General features: G+C 36.9%; 2 protein-coding genes across 6 annotated transcripts in view; one reads left to right on the plus strand and one right to left on the minus strand.

Moving 5' to 3' along the window:
• LOC139981040 (uncharacterized) overlaps window positions 1-3,470 on the plus strand; it is a 34,344-nt gene extending 30,874 nt beyond the window's left edge. For all 4 annotated transcript variants that reach the window (XM_071993156.1, XM_071993176.1, XM_071993186.1 and 1 more), the window contains exon 12: window positions 1-3,470. In XM_071993156.1, the coding sequence (XP_071849257.1) occupies window positions 1-234 (234 nt within the window). In that variant the 3' untranslated portion in view covers window positions 235-3,470.
• LOC139981028 (uncharacterized) overlaps window positions 2,175-22,557 on the minus strand; it is a 26,522-nt gene continuing 6,139 nt past the window's right edge. Inside the window, exons 3-13 of one of the 2 annotated variants that reach the window (XM_071993143.1) lie at window positions 20,835-20,885; window positions 17,160-17,393; window positions 15,705-15,870; window positions 14,674-14,825; window positions 13,874-14,025; window positions 12,272-12,419; window positions 10,792-10,871; window positions 8,486-8,618; window positions 7,915-8,016; window positions 7,096-7,238; window positions 2,175-6,327 (exon numbers count right to left, since the gene is read on the minus strand). In XM_071993143.1, coding sequence (XP_071849244.1) covers window positions 4,831-6,327; window positions 7,096-7,238; window positions 7,915-8,016; window positions 8,486-8,618; window positions 10,792-10,871; window positions 12,272-12,419; window positions 13,874-14,025; window positions 14,674-14,825; window positions 15,705-15,870; window positions 17,160-17,393; window positions 20,835-20,885 — 2,858 coding nt within the window. In that variant the 3' untranslated portion in view covers window positions 2,175-4,830. Of the gene's footprint in view, window positions 6,328-7,095; window positions 7,239-7,914; window positions 8,017-8,485; window positions 8,619-10,791; window positions 10,872-12,271; window positions 12,426-13,873; window positions 14,026-14,673; window positions 14,826-15,704; window positions 15,871-17,159; window positions 17,394-20,834; window positions 20,886-22,557 lie in introns of both variants that reach the window. The other variant, XM_071993135.1, reaches the window with a different exon arrangement.

A 22,557-nucleotide genomic window follows, 5' to 3' on the forward strand; every position in this document is an offset into this window, starting at 1 on the left:
GATGTCATCATAAACAGTAAGTCAACACAGGAGCAGGAAGCCTTTGACTTACCAGGTAAGAAGCCGGAGCCAAACAATAATTCCTCCATGAAACCTACAGAGGCGGATGACAGGAGCGTAGAGGTTGATCCCTTACTGGTGACCAGAAACAGCATGGTCCACATGCCCAATGGTCATCAGATGAACAACAGTCCAGTGTCCAACTACTTAGAAGAGTGGAATGCTGGGAAATGATTGTAAGCATACATGAGTCCAATCTACAGAAATATGTTTTTACAGATAACTTCCTCTTCACAAATCACTATCTCTATAGCATTCCAAAACCTTTTACTTTAACAACCATCTTCCCCTCCCTCTACTTCCTTTGACATATGCCTCCACAACCCATTCCCCTCCCCCACTTGCACCCCTCAGCCTGCTCCTTTTACGGGAATGTACTTACTTATCTGCAAAAACAAACGTAGGGTATTGAAGGGAACAAGTAACTTTCCTTTTTGGGTTTCCCGAAAGGGGAAACTATGTAGTCGCTCTTAACCAACCGTGCAAAATTGTGAGGAATCGTGATTTGCACAGGCGGTAATTATTGCTACGGTTAGATTTCTCCAACACCGCACCATAAGAAATGTTGTACTCAAAGCCGAAGCCAAAATGAATTAATCGGGTTCCACATCTGGAGTCTATGCATGCTAAGTTCTTCAATACCGCCCTCATTTCTTTCAGGGAAACATTTCGTTACTGTAGTTCTGATTGTTTATGGGAAAAGAGTGACCGTGGAAGTTTACTGTTGCCTATATGTGATTTACACAGTAATGTTAAATAGCCATTATTGCTTTCAGTATGATAGGTATTTCCAAATTTTCTGACATCCGGTATGTTTGTGAAATGGGAGATGTTTTTTAACTTTCTTATGTTTTCTTTGTTTAAGTTACAAATGTTCCTATAAAAACTTTGCCATTGAGGAAAAGAAATGGAGACTATGGTTTCACTTTTTTTTTTAATTATTAATGTTGTGTATCACCCTGTCTTTCTGGTGTTGCTTGAGTTTTTCTTACACACATGATTTAGCCGAGATGCATGTCATAAACAATTGATTACAGCCTCGAGCTGCCTAGACCTGGTAATTCTATACTTTGTTGGCAGGTACTGAAATATGTAAGTCACTTCCAGGCTTAGCTTATGATTGTCACATTAGCAAAGTCTCTTGCATAAATGTTCAGTCTAGTATGTCAGTAGTTGACGATCAGCCTGCCCTTCGGTGACTGATATTACCATCCTCTCTTTACTTCCTTCACTAGCATTACTTGGGCATCGGGGGGGGGGGGGGGTAGATGGTATGACTGACGTTTACTCTTAGCTCTGGATGTACTATGATATCAATCAAAACTGCTGACAAACATATAATAACAAGTTGATGTCAATTCTTAAATGTCTCATATAGATTTAAGTAACAAGCCTTTATCAAATTCCTAAAAGTCTCATATAGAGTTACTGCTGCAGAAGACCTGGATTGTCAGGACCCTATTTATCTGGAACCTGGATAAACATCCACATCCATAACTCAACCATGCCTCTGTTTATTATTGCATATTAATGAAAATATTCTCCTCTACACAATCCTGTTTAAAAACATAAATATCAATAAAATGTACAGCTTTGTTTCCATATCACAATTACATCAAGTACCTTTTCGATACTTTTTCCCGTTCTCTAATTTTCTCATAATATTATACTAAAGAAAAATGCACTATTTGTAGGGCAAATAAAAGTGGGAAAAAGAATACCCAATTTTTTTTTGGGTATCTCTGGAAAAACTTTAATTTCCAATGTGCTAGATTATCCATGTTTTACTGTTTAATCCTTGATAGATAGGAAGTTAAATGCAGGGGCAGATTGGATCATTAATGTTTATGCGTAAGTCTCATCATCATTACAGGTGCAATTTTCATGGACATAGCAGGATATGTTATCAGATTCTCTGTCTTTCATTTTGGTCACCATGGACTGCAGTACCCACTTATATGGTGGAAAATTGAATGTAAAATGTTTCTCTCATAAATCTACTGCTTTCCATCACCGAGATGATTCTTCAGTGGTCTTGGTTTTCTCAGACGGAGCTAGCCATTGTATATAGGTCTTACTTCACTAGCATTATAATGAAAGATACCTTTACGATGACAAAATATGTGGTCGAGTTCATATTATATTAAACATTACTCACTAAATTGATTTCACGTAAACCATTTATGCCTTTCTTTTGAAAATATTAGGATTTTTATTTCCATGGTATTTTACAGCCATATCCTTTATGTGCACAAAATTGTCAGATTAGTACCGACTAAAAAATGAAGCCAGTTCTTATTGTACATGATTCCAATATTCTACCAATCAAGTTGCAGCTGCTCGTTCTCCATGACTTTTAGGGACTTTTTGATTTCTTCTGTTTTGCAAGTATGCATTTGTGTATAGTTTGAATTCTATTGCCAACCCATACTAGCTGTTCATATATATATACTAGTTCTGTTCATATTTATTTGTATTATAACATGATTTTTTATTCTAATATCATAAATGTTATGTTAATATAATTATAAAATATGTTATTATAAAAATAATTGTTACAGTTGCGGGATGAAGGTCGTTTTGAAATTCCATTGTAAAGGACACCGAAGACTTGAGTAAGTTTAAACATGATATCACATTAGTCAATGTCTAAAGTGTTAACGTGTATCTTCTTTGACAAGAGTTGGTATTTATTTGATGGTTTGTCATTGAACACAGTGTAACCCTGTGGTCTCTTGCAAACAGGATTAAAACTTTGCTTGGCTTCGTTGTTCTCCTTTACAGACATCTGTATTGCATGACATAAAGATGGTGGCAGTATTGCTTATTATGTATTATTTTAGGAGAACGAGGGAAGTAGTAGGGGTGGGGATAATGTTGTGACAGATTAACAAAGTATTTTTATTTGTTCCTTTGAAGGATAATTAATGGTCATCTGCAGCTGGTCTGAGATCTGGTGTATAAATGTTTGTTTCTGTTTTGTCCTTGTGTTTGTTTATGCCATTGGAGAACAAATAATAAACTACCTTGTAAAATTACATTACATTACACGATTTGATATTTTTAGTAATTTTTTTTTTTTAAGCCATATTTAGACGATGTGCTTTGTACAGAACGATTTATTTATTTTTAAAGTTACATGAAAAAAAATCTAATTCATCTAATTGATACCCTAGCGGTATTTATCACAAGTTACTTGTTAGATCGAACGTGGCCTAGCGGGTGGAAAATATGTTTTCATGTGGAAATTATGTGTGAACCAAGTGTCACTTTGTAAAAATTACATTATGTTACAGAGTTACAGACGAGAGGGAACATAAATTGTAAAGTATTAAAAATGTAAAAAAGAAAATGGAATGTGTCATCTTGACAAAATAATTGTCAATAAAATTTTATATGAAACCTCTGAACTTGAACTCTCTGCTTATTGATTTCTCCCCTGAACTTTAAAAAAAAAAAATTTAGAAAATAAAAAATAGGTACATAGGCCACACTGTCACTTGCTAGACCAAGAAACTGCTGATTTTTAAAAACACGTTTACATATTTTGTGTTGTAACAAAAGTACCATGACATCGATGTAATCTACGATGATTTATATTCACCCGAGATATTTAATCCTGTTATTTGATATTTCTCAAGGACAATTTATCATTATGAGTCTTCTAGAATTGAGACTGGCCTGGGAAAGGAGTTTAATTAACAGATAGTAATGTAATTAAAACCAAAGCTAGCATTTATAGCTTATTCTGAGCAATGCAAAACCATGAAAAAAATCAATTGAAATTAAAACAAAGCAAAATGGAACTGTACATTTCAAGTCAATGTTGTTTAATATAGTCTCCATGGAAAAAAAAATGACATTTGTACATATATATGGTAATGATAGTTGAAGAAGTTAAAAGGAATAAAACTCTTTCTTTTTTTGTAAACACTAAAAAATGTGTTAATTTGCACACATTTCCCTACTTTTTTCAGTTCAATTGCACTTGTATCCAAATATTATACAAACAACTACAGCAGTAAATTAACTCACAAACCTGTCATACAGGAAATCGGTAAAAAAGACAATTTGAAAAATAACTAGGCTGTTCTGTTACAAGGAAACAGACTTTTGAATAGAGTACCACATACTGGAAACTTGAGGTACTGTACATACATACATACACACATACATACACATACACTCAAACGTATTTACATAGTACTACGCGCATACACACAAGTCACTCACTCCCACGCATGTGGGCCCCATATGCACAGACACACATTCAATGTACAAGTTGTTGATGCAACTGCTAAGACCTTATGATCAATAAGAAGTTGCACCCAACCCAGGGGGTAGGAAGCTTCCAAAAAGTGGGGGGACACAATATCAGAGGGGCACTTTCTCATTCCACAACCACCACTCATTATGCTATAAACCGATACACACCAGCCATTTTACTTAAAAATATATGATGTGTTAGTATGTTATCATATCAAAACTATTATGGTGCACGTGAATAATTAAAATAAAATATTAAAATTAACAAAGGCTTAAAGATATCCAAAAGACAGTTCTTCATCAAAGGGACACATTTTATTTGCCACTAGGACACATTTGCTATTTTGGAAAAAAAGGAGTGGAGGTACGTGCCCCCCCACTTCCTACCCCCTGACCCAACCCCTACTAATATTCTTACCATCCTTATACCCCTCCCCCACCATCATGCAGATCAAGAAACTTTGCCACTGTTGGAGAACAATAACATGAATGCCTACGAATTTCTTAGTTGCATCTGGAATATAACGGCTCACTGCTCTGAACACTACTGGCATCTGAAAAACTACAAGCTTGCACCACACTACAGTTTGTTGCAAATTCTTCAACAAGATAAGGGTCATCACATCTAGAGACCTTTATGTAACCGCCTTGCTTTTCTTTATTTGGCACATACCCATTAACTTCCAAGACGGATTCCTCCTGAACATAGGAGTTAGTCTTAGCTTTCTCATCTAATTTCTTCATTTGGTTACCTGGCATTAAACTGTCCTCAGTTATATAACAATCAAAGTTGTCTTCTTTAACCGGAATCAAATGGTTGTCTCCCGTTGTCCTTTTCAAGTCAGCTTCTCTGGTGTATGCATCACATTGTCCCACACAAGTGTCTAATTGTTTATTTGGAACATATCCATGAACTTCCAAGACGGATTTCTCCTGAATGCTGGAGTCATCCTTAGCTTTCTTATCAACTTTCTCCATTTGGTTTATACCTAGCCTTAAACTGTCCTCAGTTACATAACAATCAAAGGTTTCTTCTTTAACAAGAGTCAAATGGTTGTCTCCTGTTTTCCTTTTCAAGTCAGCTTCTCTGGTGTATGCATCACATTCTCCTTCACAAGTGTCTAATTGTTTATTTGGAACATACCCATTAACTTCCGAGACTGATTTCTCCTGAACATTGGGGTTATTCTTAGTTTTCTCATCAACTTTTTCCATTTGGTTACCTAACCTTAATCTCTCCTCGGCTACATAACTATCAAAGTTGTCTTCTTTAACCGGAGTCAAATGTTTGTCTCCTGTCATCCTCTTAAAGTCTGTTACCCTGCTACATGCATCCCACTCTCCCAGATAGGCGTCCAATAAAATGTCTTTACCGTTCTGAAGGTTTGAAAGTGATAGGTACGATCCATCGGCACATTGACCGAGGCTGATGCGATTGTCACCCGTCGATGTCATAGCACCGATGTGAGATCCGATCGGTTGATCGTCGTGACAACCTGCATTCTCCACCTGTTGGAGAAGCGAGTCGACCTCGCTGCCATCCTGGAGACTACTGTCTCCGAACGGCCCGTAGGTATCGCGGTTAATCGCTTCTCGGCCTTGGAGGGCGCCGCTTCTCTGCAGATCTACGTATAGCACAGCTGGTTCCTTCCAATTCTTTGAAATGTTTCCCCTCAGCTGGCTTCTGCTGTTGCTGGGTGACATAGTCATATAGGACTGTGAAAACTGATTGGATGATGAGGTACTACTACTCTGTCTCTCGGCGGTCTGTGGGTCGGTGGACTGTCTCATTGCGACGTAATGGTCCTTCTTGACGACAGTGGATGATGGTTTTGTGGTATTGCTACCGAGAAGTGCCCGTGTCGCACTGGGAACTTGGTAATGACATTCACTCTCTTCTGAAGATTGGGTGTTGATGCTGATTCCTCTCTGCAGACCACCGTGCAGTTCATCAAAGATTTCCTGTTCAATGTGTCGCACTGGATCAGTCATATTGTAATTCTGATGGTGTGATATAAAAAGTACAAAGATCAGCAATATCGCACAAATGATTCTCGATAGTATACCGTGTCACCGTATCGTGTCCAGTGTGAGTGATGTGCTGTTGCCATGTAGTATGCCTTGGCCATTTTCATTCACCGACGTATAACCAAGGTTTTAATCACTCTCCCCTTTAGCAGCATACTGAGACAAACACAGAGTAGTCTCATGTAGTCAAAAAAAAGGGAAATACTTCAGGTTTGACAAATATGAGTCGGGCGGCCCACTGGTCGTTGCACTTACAAATATTAAAAGCAAAGATTTATACTTGACATCAATCGGGGGAGCCCAAGCAGGAAAGTGAGCCATATTTCGTTTAGTAAAAATATGACAGGAATTAAGGGTACAGGTTAGCTGGCCCAAGGTTAGCCTCACATCTAAACCCACTTCCCCACCCACTTCCCACCCACTTTTCAAAAAAGATATACTCACTTCTCAAATCTCTTCTAACTTTTTTTAGGGAAGCTGTTTTGTGCCTGTGGCATTGAGTGTGCAAGCCGCACAAAGTGGGACAGATTAACTGCCAGTAACCATGAACCAGGATTTGGCCATCAAGTTAAAGTAAATTCCCCCACTGCCCCCCTCCTCCTTCCCCCACCCCTCCTCCCCAATCCGCGGAATACAAGTACAATATTAAACAAATCTGTAAAGTTGCAAATCACAGGACTTTAATATATTCATTCCTGAAGACTGATAAATGGTTTAATAAATATCACAAACAATACTTACCCATACCCGATGCTTGTGCGATGGCTCAGGGACGTCGGGAAACAACTTCTTCTTCATGTAGAGATACGACCTCACAGCGACAAAGCAAAGACCGATGAAAGAAATGAAAATCAGGGCACCACGGAGTGGAGTTTGAAAATTGACTGGAAAATTAAAAGAAATACAAAGATATTGGGTTTTATATGTTAACCTATACAGGACTTCCTTTTGAAGGTGGTCCGTTGGTCGACAATGTCCGAAATTTGTGAAAGTTGAACATCTAGTCATATCATGAAAGGCGTTATTCATAAAGCTTAGTGTTCGACACTGAGACATATCATTGTGTGACGGAATGCTTACAGTATGACACATTTCTAGCGATATCATTGAGCATTCTCAACTAAGAAAATGAGAAGGAGGAGAAGAAGAGGAGGATTTCCAACATCTGTGAACTGTGATGTATCATAGAGTAGTTTGGAGGATTGTCGGACAGATAATTATCCCAACTGCGAGACTGAACCATTAAAACCTGAGATGAAAATCAATTTTAAAAGCTTAGGCACAGAGTCGTCAAAAAGCAAAGAACAGCAGCGGAAGCCGCCTGACCAGCTGCTGCCAATTAGACCTCTGCAGCAAGGTTGAGTCAACATCAAACAATTACCCCCTCCTCCCCCCCCCCTCCCCCTCCCCACACCCTCCTCTTCAACATCCTACTATTGAAATGGTGTGTTACTCAATATGACTGAGTATTATAAGATATATGTATTGGATGGCATTAAGGGATGCTATAATGATTCAATTGTTCTATGATCTTTGGATCAATTATTATTATTCCGTTACCTGGATACGGTACCCCGACGACAGTGATAACACTTGGAGGGGAAATCCCCATCTTGTTTTCAGCAAACAGTTCAGCTGTGTATTCACAGTATGATGATAGCCCTGTCAACAATTGAAAAATAAATTTAATGCAAGTAGGAGCAAACTGTTTTTTCTTTGTTTTTTTCTAACTTTCTTTGTTTTACTGACTCCATGATAGGAAGAATGATGGTGCAGGCAGAATAGGACTTTTAAGGGAAATCCTTAATGACAATGATGAATTTAATATTCTGCCTGGTGGCAAAAGTTCATTGTATCAACAGCAAAATATAGTCTCTGAAATATTATAGCACAGATGGGAATGGGGAAAGACTACAGCATAGATGAGGACAGGGGAGGGGAAGGACTATAGCATAGAGGGGATGGGGAGGGGAAGACTACAGCATAGATGGGGACCGGGGAGGGGGAAAGACTATAATGTACAGGGGACCGGGGAGGGGAAGGACTATAGCATAGAGGGGTAGGGCAAGAGAGAGAAGAGTACTAATTTCCATAACTTTCAAGAAGAGACACCAATTAGTCCCAACCTTACCATTGACTGAATATTTTGTTTCATTGGCTGGAATGTTATGCTCAGGGTTCAGAATACTACACGAGGATTCATTCCATGAAATTATCAAGATATAATTTGTAATGATCCCATTTGCTGTGTCTGGTTCAAGAGGCTGCGGAGAAAAGAGTCAAAGCCAAATAAGACTATAATTATTACATGTTCTTTGTTAATAAAACATATAGTCATGGACACATACAGACACACACGCACTAGCACATGAGAATCAACATGCACAGTGGCAAAATGGCAAATATTGAACTTACTATCAAAGGAAAACAATTATGCCATACTTCCTACAATGGAAATGTTGTTACAGAAGTGAAACTTTAAGGAAGATCTTCCACTTTTATAGCTTTTCATTAACTCAATCCTTCTTCTTCTTCTCAGCTCGCTAGATGTTTGGATATAATTATGCAGCAAGAGGAGAAGTTGGACCCTTTCATATGGCTCATGGAAATCATTGGTTTCTTTTTTATACAAGTTAAAAACACTTCCAGGCAAATTGCATTAAAAAAATGCACTCTTTCCAAATATGATTTCAATATTTAGGAATACGTTATATAAGTTATTAAAGTCAGTTTACTGAATTCAGTGGATCAAGTCAACAACAGCTTCATTTTCATTGTTATCTAGAGTTTGATCAGTGCTATTCAAGTCTGCCAATTTTATGTCTGGATGTTCCTTGCATGACTGATCAGAGCCTGAAAGTTGAAACGTAGTATGATATATGCGAGCTAATTTATACTATTATTAGTATTAAAGATCTGTGTACACACAAATGTAAGAACACACATATAGATATATATACTTTGTACTATTTTGACCTCAGTAGCTTGGAATTTAAGATATGGCCACCCCCCTCCTCCCCCATGCATGCACGGGTGAATGACTATGCATGAAATATTTATGCACACACAAAAGAGAATAAGAATAATATCTAGGACAGGAAAAGAAGCTACTAAAGTTGTTTGCTTGGTTCATAGGAATTCCATTGGAATTCTTTGTGTATGAAACAACTTCCTTCCCGTACCCTTGCTGCACGTACTCATAAATGAAAAACAACGCCAAAGAATTAAAATAAAACAGGTTGCATGAATTAATCGGCACTAGACCAAAATGGAAGAAGAAACACATATGATATTCCAAAAGCTTATTATTAATAAACTAAACTGTATTCTTGAGATTTGGTAATGCATGTGGCTGGATTAAAAAAACTGGATGAAAAAAAAAATCTGGGAGAATAAAAAAGTTACCAAAATAATTTCAATTATTTTGTAGTTATTTTCTTTAGATACAAAGAAAGCTCTGAAACTAGCACTGCAAGAAATAAAAAGGAGAGGATTCTGATGTATATTTAGATTTACTCTGAAACGGTAACGAGTTACGACCATGTGGCAGTCATATGAATAGCATATATAATTACCTATGTTATCTTTATTCAGACGTGTTGTACTTGCCTAGCAGTGCTAGCTTATGGCAAGTGTAGGCAGCTGCCACAAAAACAGTCTGTTTTTCTTTTTAAATGAATTATAACAGATGTCTGCTGTGGAGGTTGCCCTGTAGATGGCTAATTGTTTTCATCAAATTCAGATTACAATACTTGTAACTAAATATCCACAAATAGGTCATAAAATAATAAATTGGTATCACCCCAAAAAAATGGATTTCCACTACTATTCACCAAGCCTACAGGGTAGCCTACATATTGGTCATAGTTGAATTAGTTTAAGTGTAATTAATTAATTATAAATATAATCATACTTATTTCCTACATTGTTTGGGGCAAACGAGTTTGCTGTTCAGACAACCAAAGTATCAGGCATGGTCGTCAATTCTCTCAATGTTGGAACTAAGGGCCATGCAAACTCGTCATAGTTTTTATTTCAAGAATCGAACCATTCAAGATAACTTGGGGCATTGGAGTAATTTGTTGTCGATAATATCTGACATTTGAAATTTAACAAGGAGATAAAAATCATAGGCCAAGCTTATGCTTCACGTTTCAGAGGCTAAATATTGAGGGAACAAGTTGGGGGAGGGGGAGGGGAAGAGATAGGGCAAGGGAAATGGTATATTTAGGGAAAACTGTCTTCAGTAATTATTTCCTAGTGGGCAGCATGCAAGATTCAGTGTAAAATGATGCTTTACGACACCAGCACAAAATAATTAACACAATCCACAGGAACCTTTCGAACAAAAGGTAACATTGTGCATTTTTTCAAACTAGAGAGAATCAGCCTCCTGCCCCCCCCCCACAGCCCCACCCCCATCGCATGTAACCATACCTGCCATGAAAATGTGACATTGGATAACCCATCATGCAGCTCGGAGGAGAAGTTGAAGTTCGGCGGACCAGAAGAGGGCGCTGTATAGATCAACCAAAAGAGGAGAACAAGAAAATTAGCGTATAGACTAGGACGATACCAAGCCACTAGAGACATGGTGGTGCTGTTGCCACATATATGCGATACTCTAAGAGATAGTATATCAGAGAGAGTTACAGCCGCACAGAAATCATGAAAAGTTTCTTTTTGCCTTAATTATTATTTCCGAAAAACGGGAGATATTTGTTCCATTTTAGACTGCACAAATGGACCCTGGTAAAGCATACACTATGACAACATACATGCTGCACTGTGCTGGTTAGTTGTGATCAATATTTCTTCTGCCCTTGCGGAAGCTATGAGAATTTTGAATAAAGGTCAGCTCTACTATATAGCTTGGGCTATAGACAATAGACAACTCCAGGTCAAAGTACTTGTCGATTGATCAGGTTGCATCCATATATACATATATTATCACTAGTGCCCAAAGGTTTCCTTCAATCCTCAGAGCTGAAATATGACACTCCTGCCTGCAAAGAAATGAAGAGGTCTGAAAAAAAACTATCTAATTACAACTCAGTCCAGTGAGGTCAGTCCACTGAAGTCACTCTCCTCAGATGCAAAAACCGAAAGACTCACTAGAAAATCCAGGGATTTTTATCGCCCGCAAAATAACATTGTTGACAGATGCACTAAAAACATATTTCAAGTGGCACTAAGTGAGTTCAGCTCATTATGAAGCAAGGGGTTCCCATCTCTATGGATTTTATGAGCAAGCCTGTAAAATCTCTCTTAGCTGCATTGCTAACTTGATTAAGAAAGAAACATTAACCTCTAAAATTTGGTCTACTTTTTCTTGGAATTTGACACACATTTCAAGACTTAAAAATGCTGCCTAAATTTTATCCTTTTGAGGTTTGAACTGCAATTGTGCTGTGAGGTAAATAAATACCCTCATTTTCTTGTTTTTGGTAAATACAATATATACCTTCACGTCTTGCAAACAATTTTTCAGCCTTTGCACGTGTGCACTGCAAAATATGAGCTCTGTCATTAACCCGGCAAACTTTAATACCAGCAACCTTTATCCACAATACGAAAACAAAAATAGGAGGGTTCCAAATTTTTCCGCTGGAATTTGATAAATTGCCTTTCCATGATAAAGTAGACATTCAGGGGCTCACAAAAAGTTTGTAAAAGTTGTAATATGACATGGAATGAATATATGATTTCTTCCTAAATACTTCATTTTTTTTTTTTTTTTTGTGGAGATATTGCCAGATAAAGCAGAATGTAGTTATGATCCAAATTTTGTGCAGAAATAACTGACGTAATTGCTCCCCCAATCTCATAGAGATTTAAAACTTGTGATACTTTATGGGAACAAAAAAACCCAGACTTTGAACGCAGATTGTGACGATGATAAAGTTTGTTTATTTACCTGTCATGTTAGTGTGATGGCATACTGGTGATGTATCCTCTGAATACAAGCCTAGCTCCAAGTATGCAGCAACCTTTACACAGACCTGGGTGTATGGTTTGCCAGGTTCCACTTTGAAGGTAAAAGATGCATCACCTGAGACCATTATCTGATACTGTAGCATGTAAAGAAAAAAGTAGGAAATTGCAGTAAAATTTTTTTAATAAAAAAAAATAAAAAAAAAATTTTTATATCAGTTTACATATTGGAACATTTCAACAATTTGTTTCTGTAGTTTTATTCTACATTAGAGCTGGGGTGTGCCTCTGATGGGTACGTTTTGTCAGTATTCATGTATCAACTGTTAAATGTCTCTAATAACTAGCTAATGTTTATTCATAAAGGAAGCTATAGAATTAAGAAAAAGACTTGTCAAATAGTCAATTTTTCGATGGATTTTGATGGGAGTTGCAGCTAAAAACAAAACTGAAAACTCATCTCTTTACTCAGTAATTCATTGTCTATGTACATATTGTGAGACAATTTTTATTGGAAACTTCTCTCTTGGTCTATACATGTTTGATTTTATATCAAATTGGTATATTTTTAGTATAGGTCAGGATCGATGGCCAGACACTTGTTTTCTCATCGGTTTGCTCTTTCGTTGCATGTTCCTTGTCTGGTCAGCGGTCATTTGCTTCTTTTGCTGTGTGTTTGACTTCTTTATGTATTTAATGACTTTTATATTTGTAAAGCGCCATGAGACTTCTGTTACGGGCGCTTAATAAGAACTGTTTATTATTATTATTATTATTATTATTGTCACGATTTCTAATGCCTATAGGAATGCTGTTCCTGGTTGTCTGTGGGCCTTTAAAGGGATACCGTGGTGGCAGGCATTGTTCGGAAGAGGAAAACCTATCATACCTCATTGTCCTAGATACGTATGATCGAATGTAATCTATCTTTATGAGGGGGACAAAAAAAAGACCTTGATCACTCCAGGAAGTGGATCATAGTTTGCTGGTCTGTGATGTCATAATTATGACAGATATACTTTCACAGATTTACTTTATTAATACAATATTGTTATTGATATGTCCTTTTATTTGGATTGTTTGTCTTCAGGGGTCAACGTACGCTGTAATTCATTTAAAAGCTTCAAATAATATATGCATCTAGTTTGTACAAATTGCTTCTTTCCTCTTTTTCATCGGTGGATAAATGAATTGTACAAACTAAAGAAAACCAAGCAGGAACAAGTTTATCGACAATTGACGAAGATGAAATCATGAATCTTGTTCTTGCTAGATGCATGCACAAAATTTCACCAAATTTAAAAAAATTATAAATAAAAATAAAGAAATAAAATAGTTTGTTCCTCGATCTGTGTTGCTCAAAATGCTATATGACATGTCTTTGACCCAACAATGTAGAAACTTTCAGCTAGTGTGACCCAACAGTTAATTAATACCTTGAACGATCAGAATGTATCCCTTCAAAGCACTTTCTTTCTTACATCGACCCAAAGACGACCCTGGGCAGGTACAAAAAAATGAATTGAATACGATTGTCTCAACTGGGGAAACAGTTAATCAAGATGTAACAATAAGTCTAATTTACCTTCTCTTGATTCCAAGAGTCTCCCTGGGTCACTATTTTTAACCTATACAACATATGCCTATAGTTCCAAGACACTGGATGGTCAAAGCTGACATGCATCTGATCTGTGCTGACCGGTGAGAGTTGGACGTTACCTGGTGGATAGGGCACCGCTGCAGTATATACAGAGAGAGAGTAGCAGAGTAAGAAAAAAACTATAGTCCATTGAGCATAGCATGATGATGTATGGAAATACAGGCACAATATCATCTGGAACCGTCACATTGACACATAAAATTGCAAATAATGTTTTGACCGTTCACCTAAGAAAAGATTCCACATGTGTCCCAATAGTCCCCCATCATTGCCTCCCCAATAATCCCCTCCCTCATTCGTGTGTATCTTTGAATCAACAAAACATATCGACATGTAAACAAAACATAACAACATGTCGACAAAACAACAGTTTCAATCAATAAAACATATCAACAAAACAAGTCTCAATCAATAAAACAAATCAACCAAACATGTTTTCTCAATCAATAAAACATATCAATATATCAACCAAACAAAAGTCTCAATCTATACAACATATCAACATATCGACAAAACATATCAACAAACCATAACAACATATCAACAAAACAAAAGTTTCAGTCAATAAAACATATCAACAAAACAAAAGTCTCGATCAATGAAACATATCAACAAAAGACATATCAACGTATCAATAAAACAGATCAACATATCAACAAACCAAAAGTTTCAATCAACAAAACATATCATAGACTTGTATACGACTTGTATAGACTAGAACAAACCATTATGGTACTCAGAGGCGAACACAGGCGGAGATTTAAAGTGGCCAAGGCAATTGACAGCACAGACAGTGACATAGTAGCGCATTGAAGAACTGTTCACTGTAATAACGGAATAACTACCATCATCGGGTACAATAGGATAGACTTCATTGCTATGTGATAAACAAAAAAAGAAATAGGTAACACAAGATACGTACTCATTATTAACAGGAAGCTGGACAATTTATTCGGCCCTTTAAGTTTCTGTGGAAATTAGCGGTTTTGCAACAAATAACTTCTTATAGGCCATGAAAACGTCAAACAGCAATACATGCACAATTAATAACTGAACATCAGGTCTCATTATGTGTTTGTGTCAATAGCAAAGACAATCATGAAATAGTATGTATGTGTGTACATATGGGTGTATGTATGTCTTTCCGTCCTCCAATTTAATGACTTTCAAAGATTCTACTGCTTTACACTAATTAACCAAAATGAAAACTTCAATTGACTGCAATCTCAAGTATTTAGCCAGACATTTATGCATCAAAATGTTTCCCAAACACAAAAGACTAAATTGTTTGCTGTTTTTCTTATCTCATCTATAGGTATATCTTATCTACTGTGCCAGAGGCCAGCATTTTAAAGAGTTTGGAAACCAATTTCAATTCCAGTGGAATATACTTAAAAAGATGATCAGGCATTATCATGCCATGCATTTCGTCTTCTAATGTTATATGTCAGATCATGTTCCCTTTTAGTTTGACCATTTAATCTTTGCGCTAAGTTTCAGATTGTGATTGATTCGGACAATTTCCTCAATATCATGATGTCAGGCAGGAGGCAGTGAACAAATTTATCAGGTATCGAATTGCAAAATGCTGGTATGCAAAATGGGTCCAGTTGCAATAGAAGTGTAAAGATGTATATCAGTTTTTGTACACAGAACAACCATAGTCTTTCATATGAGACACAAAGTCCATAGCCTTCAAAAGTGGCATGCCAAGATTTTTACACTGACAAGTAGTTCCCTGAGAGGTACTACTTACATTGTCCCGTCATTGTCTGGGGTGAAGTGCCATTGGTATCTAGTTTGGAAGGCATCGTAGGTGACTATGCCATCTTCATCATTAGTTAACTCATGCCATGTACAGTTGTAGATGCCTCTTAGCCGTGTCCAACAATCTGGGGCTGGGAATTTCCATTTAGAAGTATCTGTTAACATTGCAAAAAGAAGGTACCAAAAAAAAAGTCCAATTTATTGTGTGGGGGGTGTCAAGCTAGTGACTGCATGGGAGGGGGTCTAAACACAGAAATTTAGCGACATAGATCAGTTCACTGGACTCTTTCTTTGATTGAAAGTGCTTATAAGTGCTTAAATATAAAAGCAAAACTTAGAGCAACAATGATGCTAGAATCTCAAGACTCTGATATACATTTAAGACAACACAGCGACGCTGATATCCTTACTACACAGTGGAGTTTGGGGTCTGTAGAGTTAAACGGTGTGACAAACCTATACAAATTAGGCCTCCTTTCAAACTTAATGTAACCTAATACTGATCACAAAAACAGCAAGCAATGCATGCCTTCTCATATCCTATGCCAAACTAATTGACAATCTATGACACACTGCATCTATAAACCTTGTAGAAAACAATACAGAAGAAGAGCATGATTTGAATTGCCCCTCTTTTTTAAATAAAAAAAAAGGGACACACTACACAGATGAAACCGTTCCCCCCCCCACCCCCCCTTCCCGTATCTTGTGAAGACTGCATCGACTCTTTGTCACGTCTCTCAAAAACACGTTGCCTATCTGTCGTACCTTTTGAAGAAGTCGCTTCCATCACCATATCATATGTATTGAGCCCATCCACTCATCTGTTCCTTTGAATTTATTTTCTTTCTTTCTTGTTTTCTCTTTCTTGCCCATGGTTTGACCAATTAATGGATGACTCATGCATAGGCTAAAGCCTTATATGTATCCCCAATGTTTCCCAGTTTGAGCATAGTACCAGTGTCTTTAGCTAACCGTGGGTATAGTTAGGGCGTTGACAAATGACCAAGGAGGGGAGGGGGGTGGGGGTGGAATGAACATGGTAAAAGTTATAACAAACGAGCAGGAACTGTTTCAGAGAATCCAATCCAATCCTGTTTCTGTAGGGGATTCTGCAGTGCGACAAGGGTGTACCTTAATACAGAAGGTCATTCTCATTTGCTAATAAATTGGAGCGATGGGCACATATACATGCTATGTTTCCCCATGATTTTTTTCCTTTTCTTTGTCCAATAATTATTGCAAAAAGGAACACTTGAGTGCTAGAAATATTTAAGTACAGTAGCTTTCTTGAACTATTTCAACAAGTTGTGAAATAAATTAAGTTAATACTGTCTTTTTTGCAAGTTTATTACTTTCTTCATGTCAGTGTAAAGATTAATCACTAAGAAAAAATATGGTAAAAAAACAATTATCAAAATTTGCATAATATCACTGAGCTCACCTTTGACCTGTACTAGCTGGCTTGGTGTACTTCTGCTGTTGAGTAGGCATGAATAATCTCCGCTAGAAGCCGTGCTAACATTTTCGATTGTCAAATTCAAGCTCCCGTTGCTAAGGAGGTTGCCATCTTTGTACCATGCGACAGATGACCCTTCCGAGAGAGGAGGATCCGGTGGAAACTCTCCACAGTGTAAAGTGACAGTCTCGCCTACCTCATGAATGGACGGATCGCAATCTTCAAAGAGAAGAAATTAAAAATGTGAAGCATATGTGCAAAGAAAGCAAAAACAGTGTGAATAATACAAAAATATTATAATTTTGCTGTGGCTGCATGGAAGTTGATCGTTCAACAAAATTACTGAGAATTCTCTGAATCGGCTATCTAGGTCTAAACAACAGCTCAATGGACTGATTTGGTACTAAGGCGTGTGAAGATGCCGCAATTTTTTTGTTCAAATCTGGGCGATATGTTACAGTGGTGAAACATTGAAAAGAGTAAGATGAATGTTGGATGCCATCATGGCAATTCAACTGGAAAAAAAAAATGTGCAACTTGCTTTTCCATTATAATGTTTGAATCATTTACACCCATGTGCAGCTGCAGTAAGTTAACACACTAAATATATCACAGTTAAAGAATAAATCAACAGGAAGACTAAAAATAAGTAAAGTCAAGTTTTCATAGAAAACCGACGGTGGCGGTTGATGACACCATCCAAACTAAACACATGTGTATCTATTATATCTTGGGCTCGAAACACATGTGCATATATTATATCTTGGGCTCGAAACACAAGTGTATCTATTTTATCTTGGGCTCGAAACACAAGTGTATCTATTTTATCTTGGGCTCGAAACACAAGTGTATCTATTTTATCTTGGGCTCGAAACACAAGTGTATCTATTTTATCTTGGGCTCAAAACACATGTTTATCTACAGTTATAGTCAGTTGGGGTAAAAAAAAACAAGGGGGTAGTTGGGGTAAAAAAAAACAACCCCTTTTTATCTAAGGGGAATATTTAGCCAAAGTTCCAATTTATTTTGGGTGATAGTCCTATATGTCTAGTTTATTATTATATAATTTCTGGAACTCTATGTCACTTCGCTGCCAATCACCGCTTCATCGAATCAAGCTAATGCTAAAATAGCGAAATTTGAAGTTTGTACCACATATCCGAAACTTTCTCCTGCATACCCAGCTTATATGATGTGGAAATTATTCCAGCAGTTACAGCATAGCAGTTAGTGATATTACACTCCCCCATGGTAGAATTACTCCAACTTCATTCACGCTTCATGGGGGGGCCTTGTTTTTTTTTACCCCCAATAAATGATGTGAATGGGGTAAAAAATAACAAGTACTTTCCGGCTCCAATGTACTCCCTATTTTACCCGAATTGATTTTAGAGGTTAGGCAAATAGTTTTCATGTCTGTCATGTGTCAAAAATGTTAAATAATTGGGCAGAAGTAACTGAAATTGGCTCTACTCTAATGTTTCTACTATATGACACCACATTTGTGTAGCATCATATACACACTGTACAGTATGAATACGGCTGAGCATGACATATGACACGAGCCATCCATAATTACGAATTAAGACAATTTCACAATTTTTTTCCTTTTTCATGTAAAGGTAGTAGCTCATACTTAGATATAATTATATGCAAACATGATTTTAAGATACATTCATGAAGAAAATAGCTGTTTTCTAGCATTGTTTTTTTTTACCCCTGCATTGTTTTTTTTTACCCCGAATTAAGCAAATTTTGGGGGTAAAAAAAAACAACATTTTTCGCAAAAAACGACACTTTCCCTTTACAAAAAAGTTATTTTTGTTAGATTCTCTTTAAGAGAATCCCACTCCACACACTTGGACATTGGAACCGAAACAATACCTCTTACTCATCAATTTTTAGAGCAAACTTTAGGTAAATTGTTTTTTTTCTACCCCACTTGACTATACTACCTTTGTTACTTGTATAAACCCTGATAACAGTACAGGGGCAACAGACACAGGGTGCATACATGTACCCCTTCCCCTATAGATCCCAAATTCAGTGAAATGCATTAACGGTGTCCCTTTTGATGAAGGCTATATGATGATTCCTTGCCATATAATTTGCTCAAAATTCCACTAAACTGACTGATGTAGAAGCCAGCGAGTCAAATTTGTCCAAGAATTAAATGAGTGAGGATTACCAGAAGATGATCAGAAGTTAATCACCTCTTATTTGTAGCTCACTCACCTGTGTGCATATCGACCAATTAATTCACTGACGAGGACTTTTACAATATTGCATGTTTATTCTAAAAAATGTATTACAAACCATCATATATAGGCTATATCTAGGCCTACATGCAGCTGATTGCAAAAGGCCAGTGGGTAGACATGCATTCAATGGAATACCATTATTGAAGAGCTATATATTATATACATATTAAGCTGTATATTACAGTTTAAGAAAAACAATCCAACTAGTGACGCAGCTAAATCCGGTTGAAGAATCATTGTTATTCGATCTGCTTGACTGAAACCATTGATTCTGCAGACAGTATTCTTGTTTTCAAGGGATGCATTCAAAACTTCCCTTTACCTCAGATAATAACAATCATGGGTTGAATACTTTGATAATCAATATTTTGACAAAGGTTGCAAAATGGTAACAGGCAGTTCCTTTTTTTTAAATTTTATTATCATGCATAGATTGGCTTATAACTTTGCCTGTACCTTTTATACAAAGCATTGCTTGTATACTGCTAACGTTATGTTGTATTGTATTGCCTATTGCACAAGAATAGTGTGTTGACGACGCACAGAAACTATATTCACAACCAATGAGTGCTTGAATCAATCGGTCACGACTCATAACTTGTGGATCGTTGGCATTTAACTTTATTGGAGACTTTCTGTAACATATCAGGTCAAAATGTACATCCTCAAGAAAGCTTTTGATACAGCCAAGATTTTATCATTTTATGGCTTTTACAATTTAGTAACTTACATGAAACTACCACTTGTAGGAAACTTGATTCAACAGTATTAATGTTGCAACGATATTGTTACTATCGACACTGGCCAAAAAGGGGAATTTTAAAATCCCACTATCCACCCATACCAGTAACTAAAAATGAAAAATATATCTAACATTAGCCCATGCATTTGTGAAGGCACTTCCTATCATCGTTGGTCGTTCAATGTTGCGTCTTACTACTACACTCTTAACATGACTGACTTCTAATATTAATATGAAAGATTCAATGTTTTCAAACATTTGATTCTTTCATTAATTCTTATTGAGTTCTCATTTGAAGCAAGACTGCACCACTTTGGTGGAAGGAGCTACACAATTATAGGCTACTGCATAGCCTACAGTACATGTTGTTCATGAGATACGAACCATTGGTTTACTAGTAATATGGACTCTGTTTAGCAGTTCCATTCAAATACCACAGCGGAATGCGGGGTTGATTTCTATCAAAATATTTCAAGCCAGCTCTGACAATAGCACGTTTGTCTCTAGGAAGCAATATCTGTTGTGAACTATCCGTAAAATGACGTAGATTTTACCCAAGTTGGAATATTCGGCAGATACCAATATAAACAATGCTAACAATCAGTGAGACACTCTCTTCATGAAAAGTCAAGAAATATGTCAACCCAGATTCCTTACCTTCTATTTCCTCTTCATCAGCGCCAAGAACGTAACAGGAATCCACACGAGCTGTGACAATGGAAACAAGATTTTTTTAAATTACAGTTCAAATGTCTGTTTTTATATTAATGTCAAGAGAATGTTTTATTCTTATATTCATGGGACCGTACATCAAATCTTAGGTCACTTTGTACATGAAATATTTTCTTTATACAAACTTTAGTACTAAATCAGTAAAATCTTGAGTTTTGTTGCAAAATGCCACAGGGAGGGTTACAACTGACTAGGGCTGCTTATGCTAAACAGTTTAATGTGAGGTTAATTGATGTGAAATTGTGTTTTTCCATATCAATTCCTTTCGCTCTTTCCAATGCAGCAATGAGCTGAAGCAAGAAAAACATCTTCAGCTTCCTATGGCTTCATCATAGAAACCTAACTTCAACTTGGTTTCTTAGCTTGAAACGGAAAATGATTGCTTTGTTAAAGAGTTGTCTTTCCAATGATCTAACTTTTCTCACATTCAAAGACAATCAGACTTGGGAGGGGGAATTAGAGAGAAAGACTTATCCAATCCGTTTAATTAGACTTCCCCTTTTCAATTTGCACAATAAACTATGCTCAACTGTTTTATAGTGCAGTTTCAACAGCATATCATTCCTTCCCTTTAATACAATAATAGTGACTACCGATATCCTTGAAATGAATTTGGAGAGATGGAGAAGTGTTTTCCTCAGCAATGTTACAATGATTCTAATTCATTGAGATTTGCCACCGGGCAAGGTGTTGGCAAATCATGATTTCCTTGAAGTAAATCACTCCAAGTCACATCTGTGTAGCACTAGTATAACATTACCATGTCATGTATGTACGTCCACTAATTGCAGGTTTTACGTTCAGCTAATTTGTGCTTAAAGAATTGATAATGATACATATTGATTCAACAGCTGTCCTCCTTGTGTAGATTTGGTACTAAATTACCTTGCAATAATTGTAGCAGGAATTCGAACAGGCAAAACAAGTTGAAGAGGCACTGGCCCTAACTTAGCGTTGTGTAGCCTGCAAATTAGGCTAGGTCGGCTAACGTTAGTCCAGGCCTAACTTAGGCTAGGCTAACTTAGGCCCCAATGTTACGCCGGCCGCATTTAAGTAGGCCGAACAGTAGGCCTAAACCTTTATAAGTACTGATGAGTTGACATGTTCGTTCTTTGCATAATATTGACGTATATTAATATTATGTAACACACAATATATAAGTGATGAAATTTTAATTACCTGCAGGAAAATAGGCAAGGTATTGGTCCACAGCCTAATGTTACTGTGGGACTGGGAGTCTAGAATTGAAAATTAATACTACTACTACGTGGCCTAGCGGTTAACTACTCGACATGTGACACCACAGGTATTAATTTATGTGTTTGACACTGGTTCTGGTTATACGTTAGTCGATCGATAGTGTATTTGGAGCATAGAAGTTACACATATGGAGCGCCAAAATTTATCGCAGCATTAGAAACATTTGAAGAATTAAAATGGAAAGTGGTTTGCTGAAGTGACCATTGGACCATATTGGTTTTTTGAGTAATGCACATACTAAAAAATTTGTTTATTATTTAGAATCACGGAATATGCATGAACAAGTTTCTTGTTACGGTAAGTTTTCATAACTTCTCGCTTGACAGTCATTTGCCCTTTATAATTCGGAGGTGGGGTATATATGAGGTACTTTTCGGTAATATTCAAA

Source organism: Apostichopus japonicus, chromosome 2 (assembly GCF_037975245.1).
Source record: "Apostichopus japonicus isolate 1M-3 chromosome 2, ASM3797524v1, whole genome shotgun sequence".
In the NCBI taxonomy this organism is placed as follows: Eukaryota; Metazoa; Echinodermata; class Holothuroidea; order Aspidochirotida; family Stichopodidae; genus Apostichopus; species Apostichopus japonicus.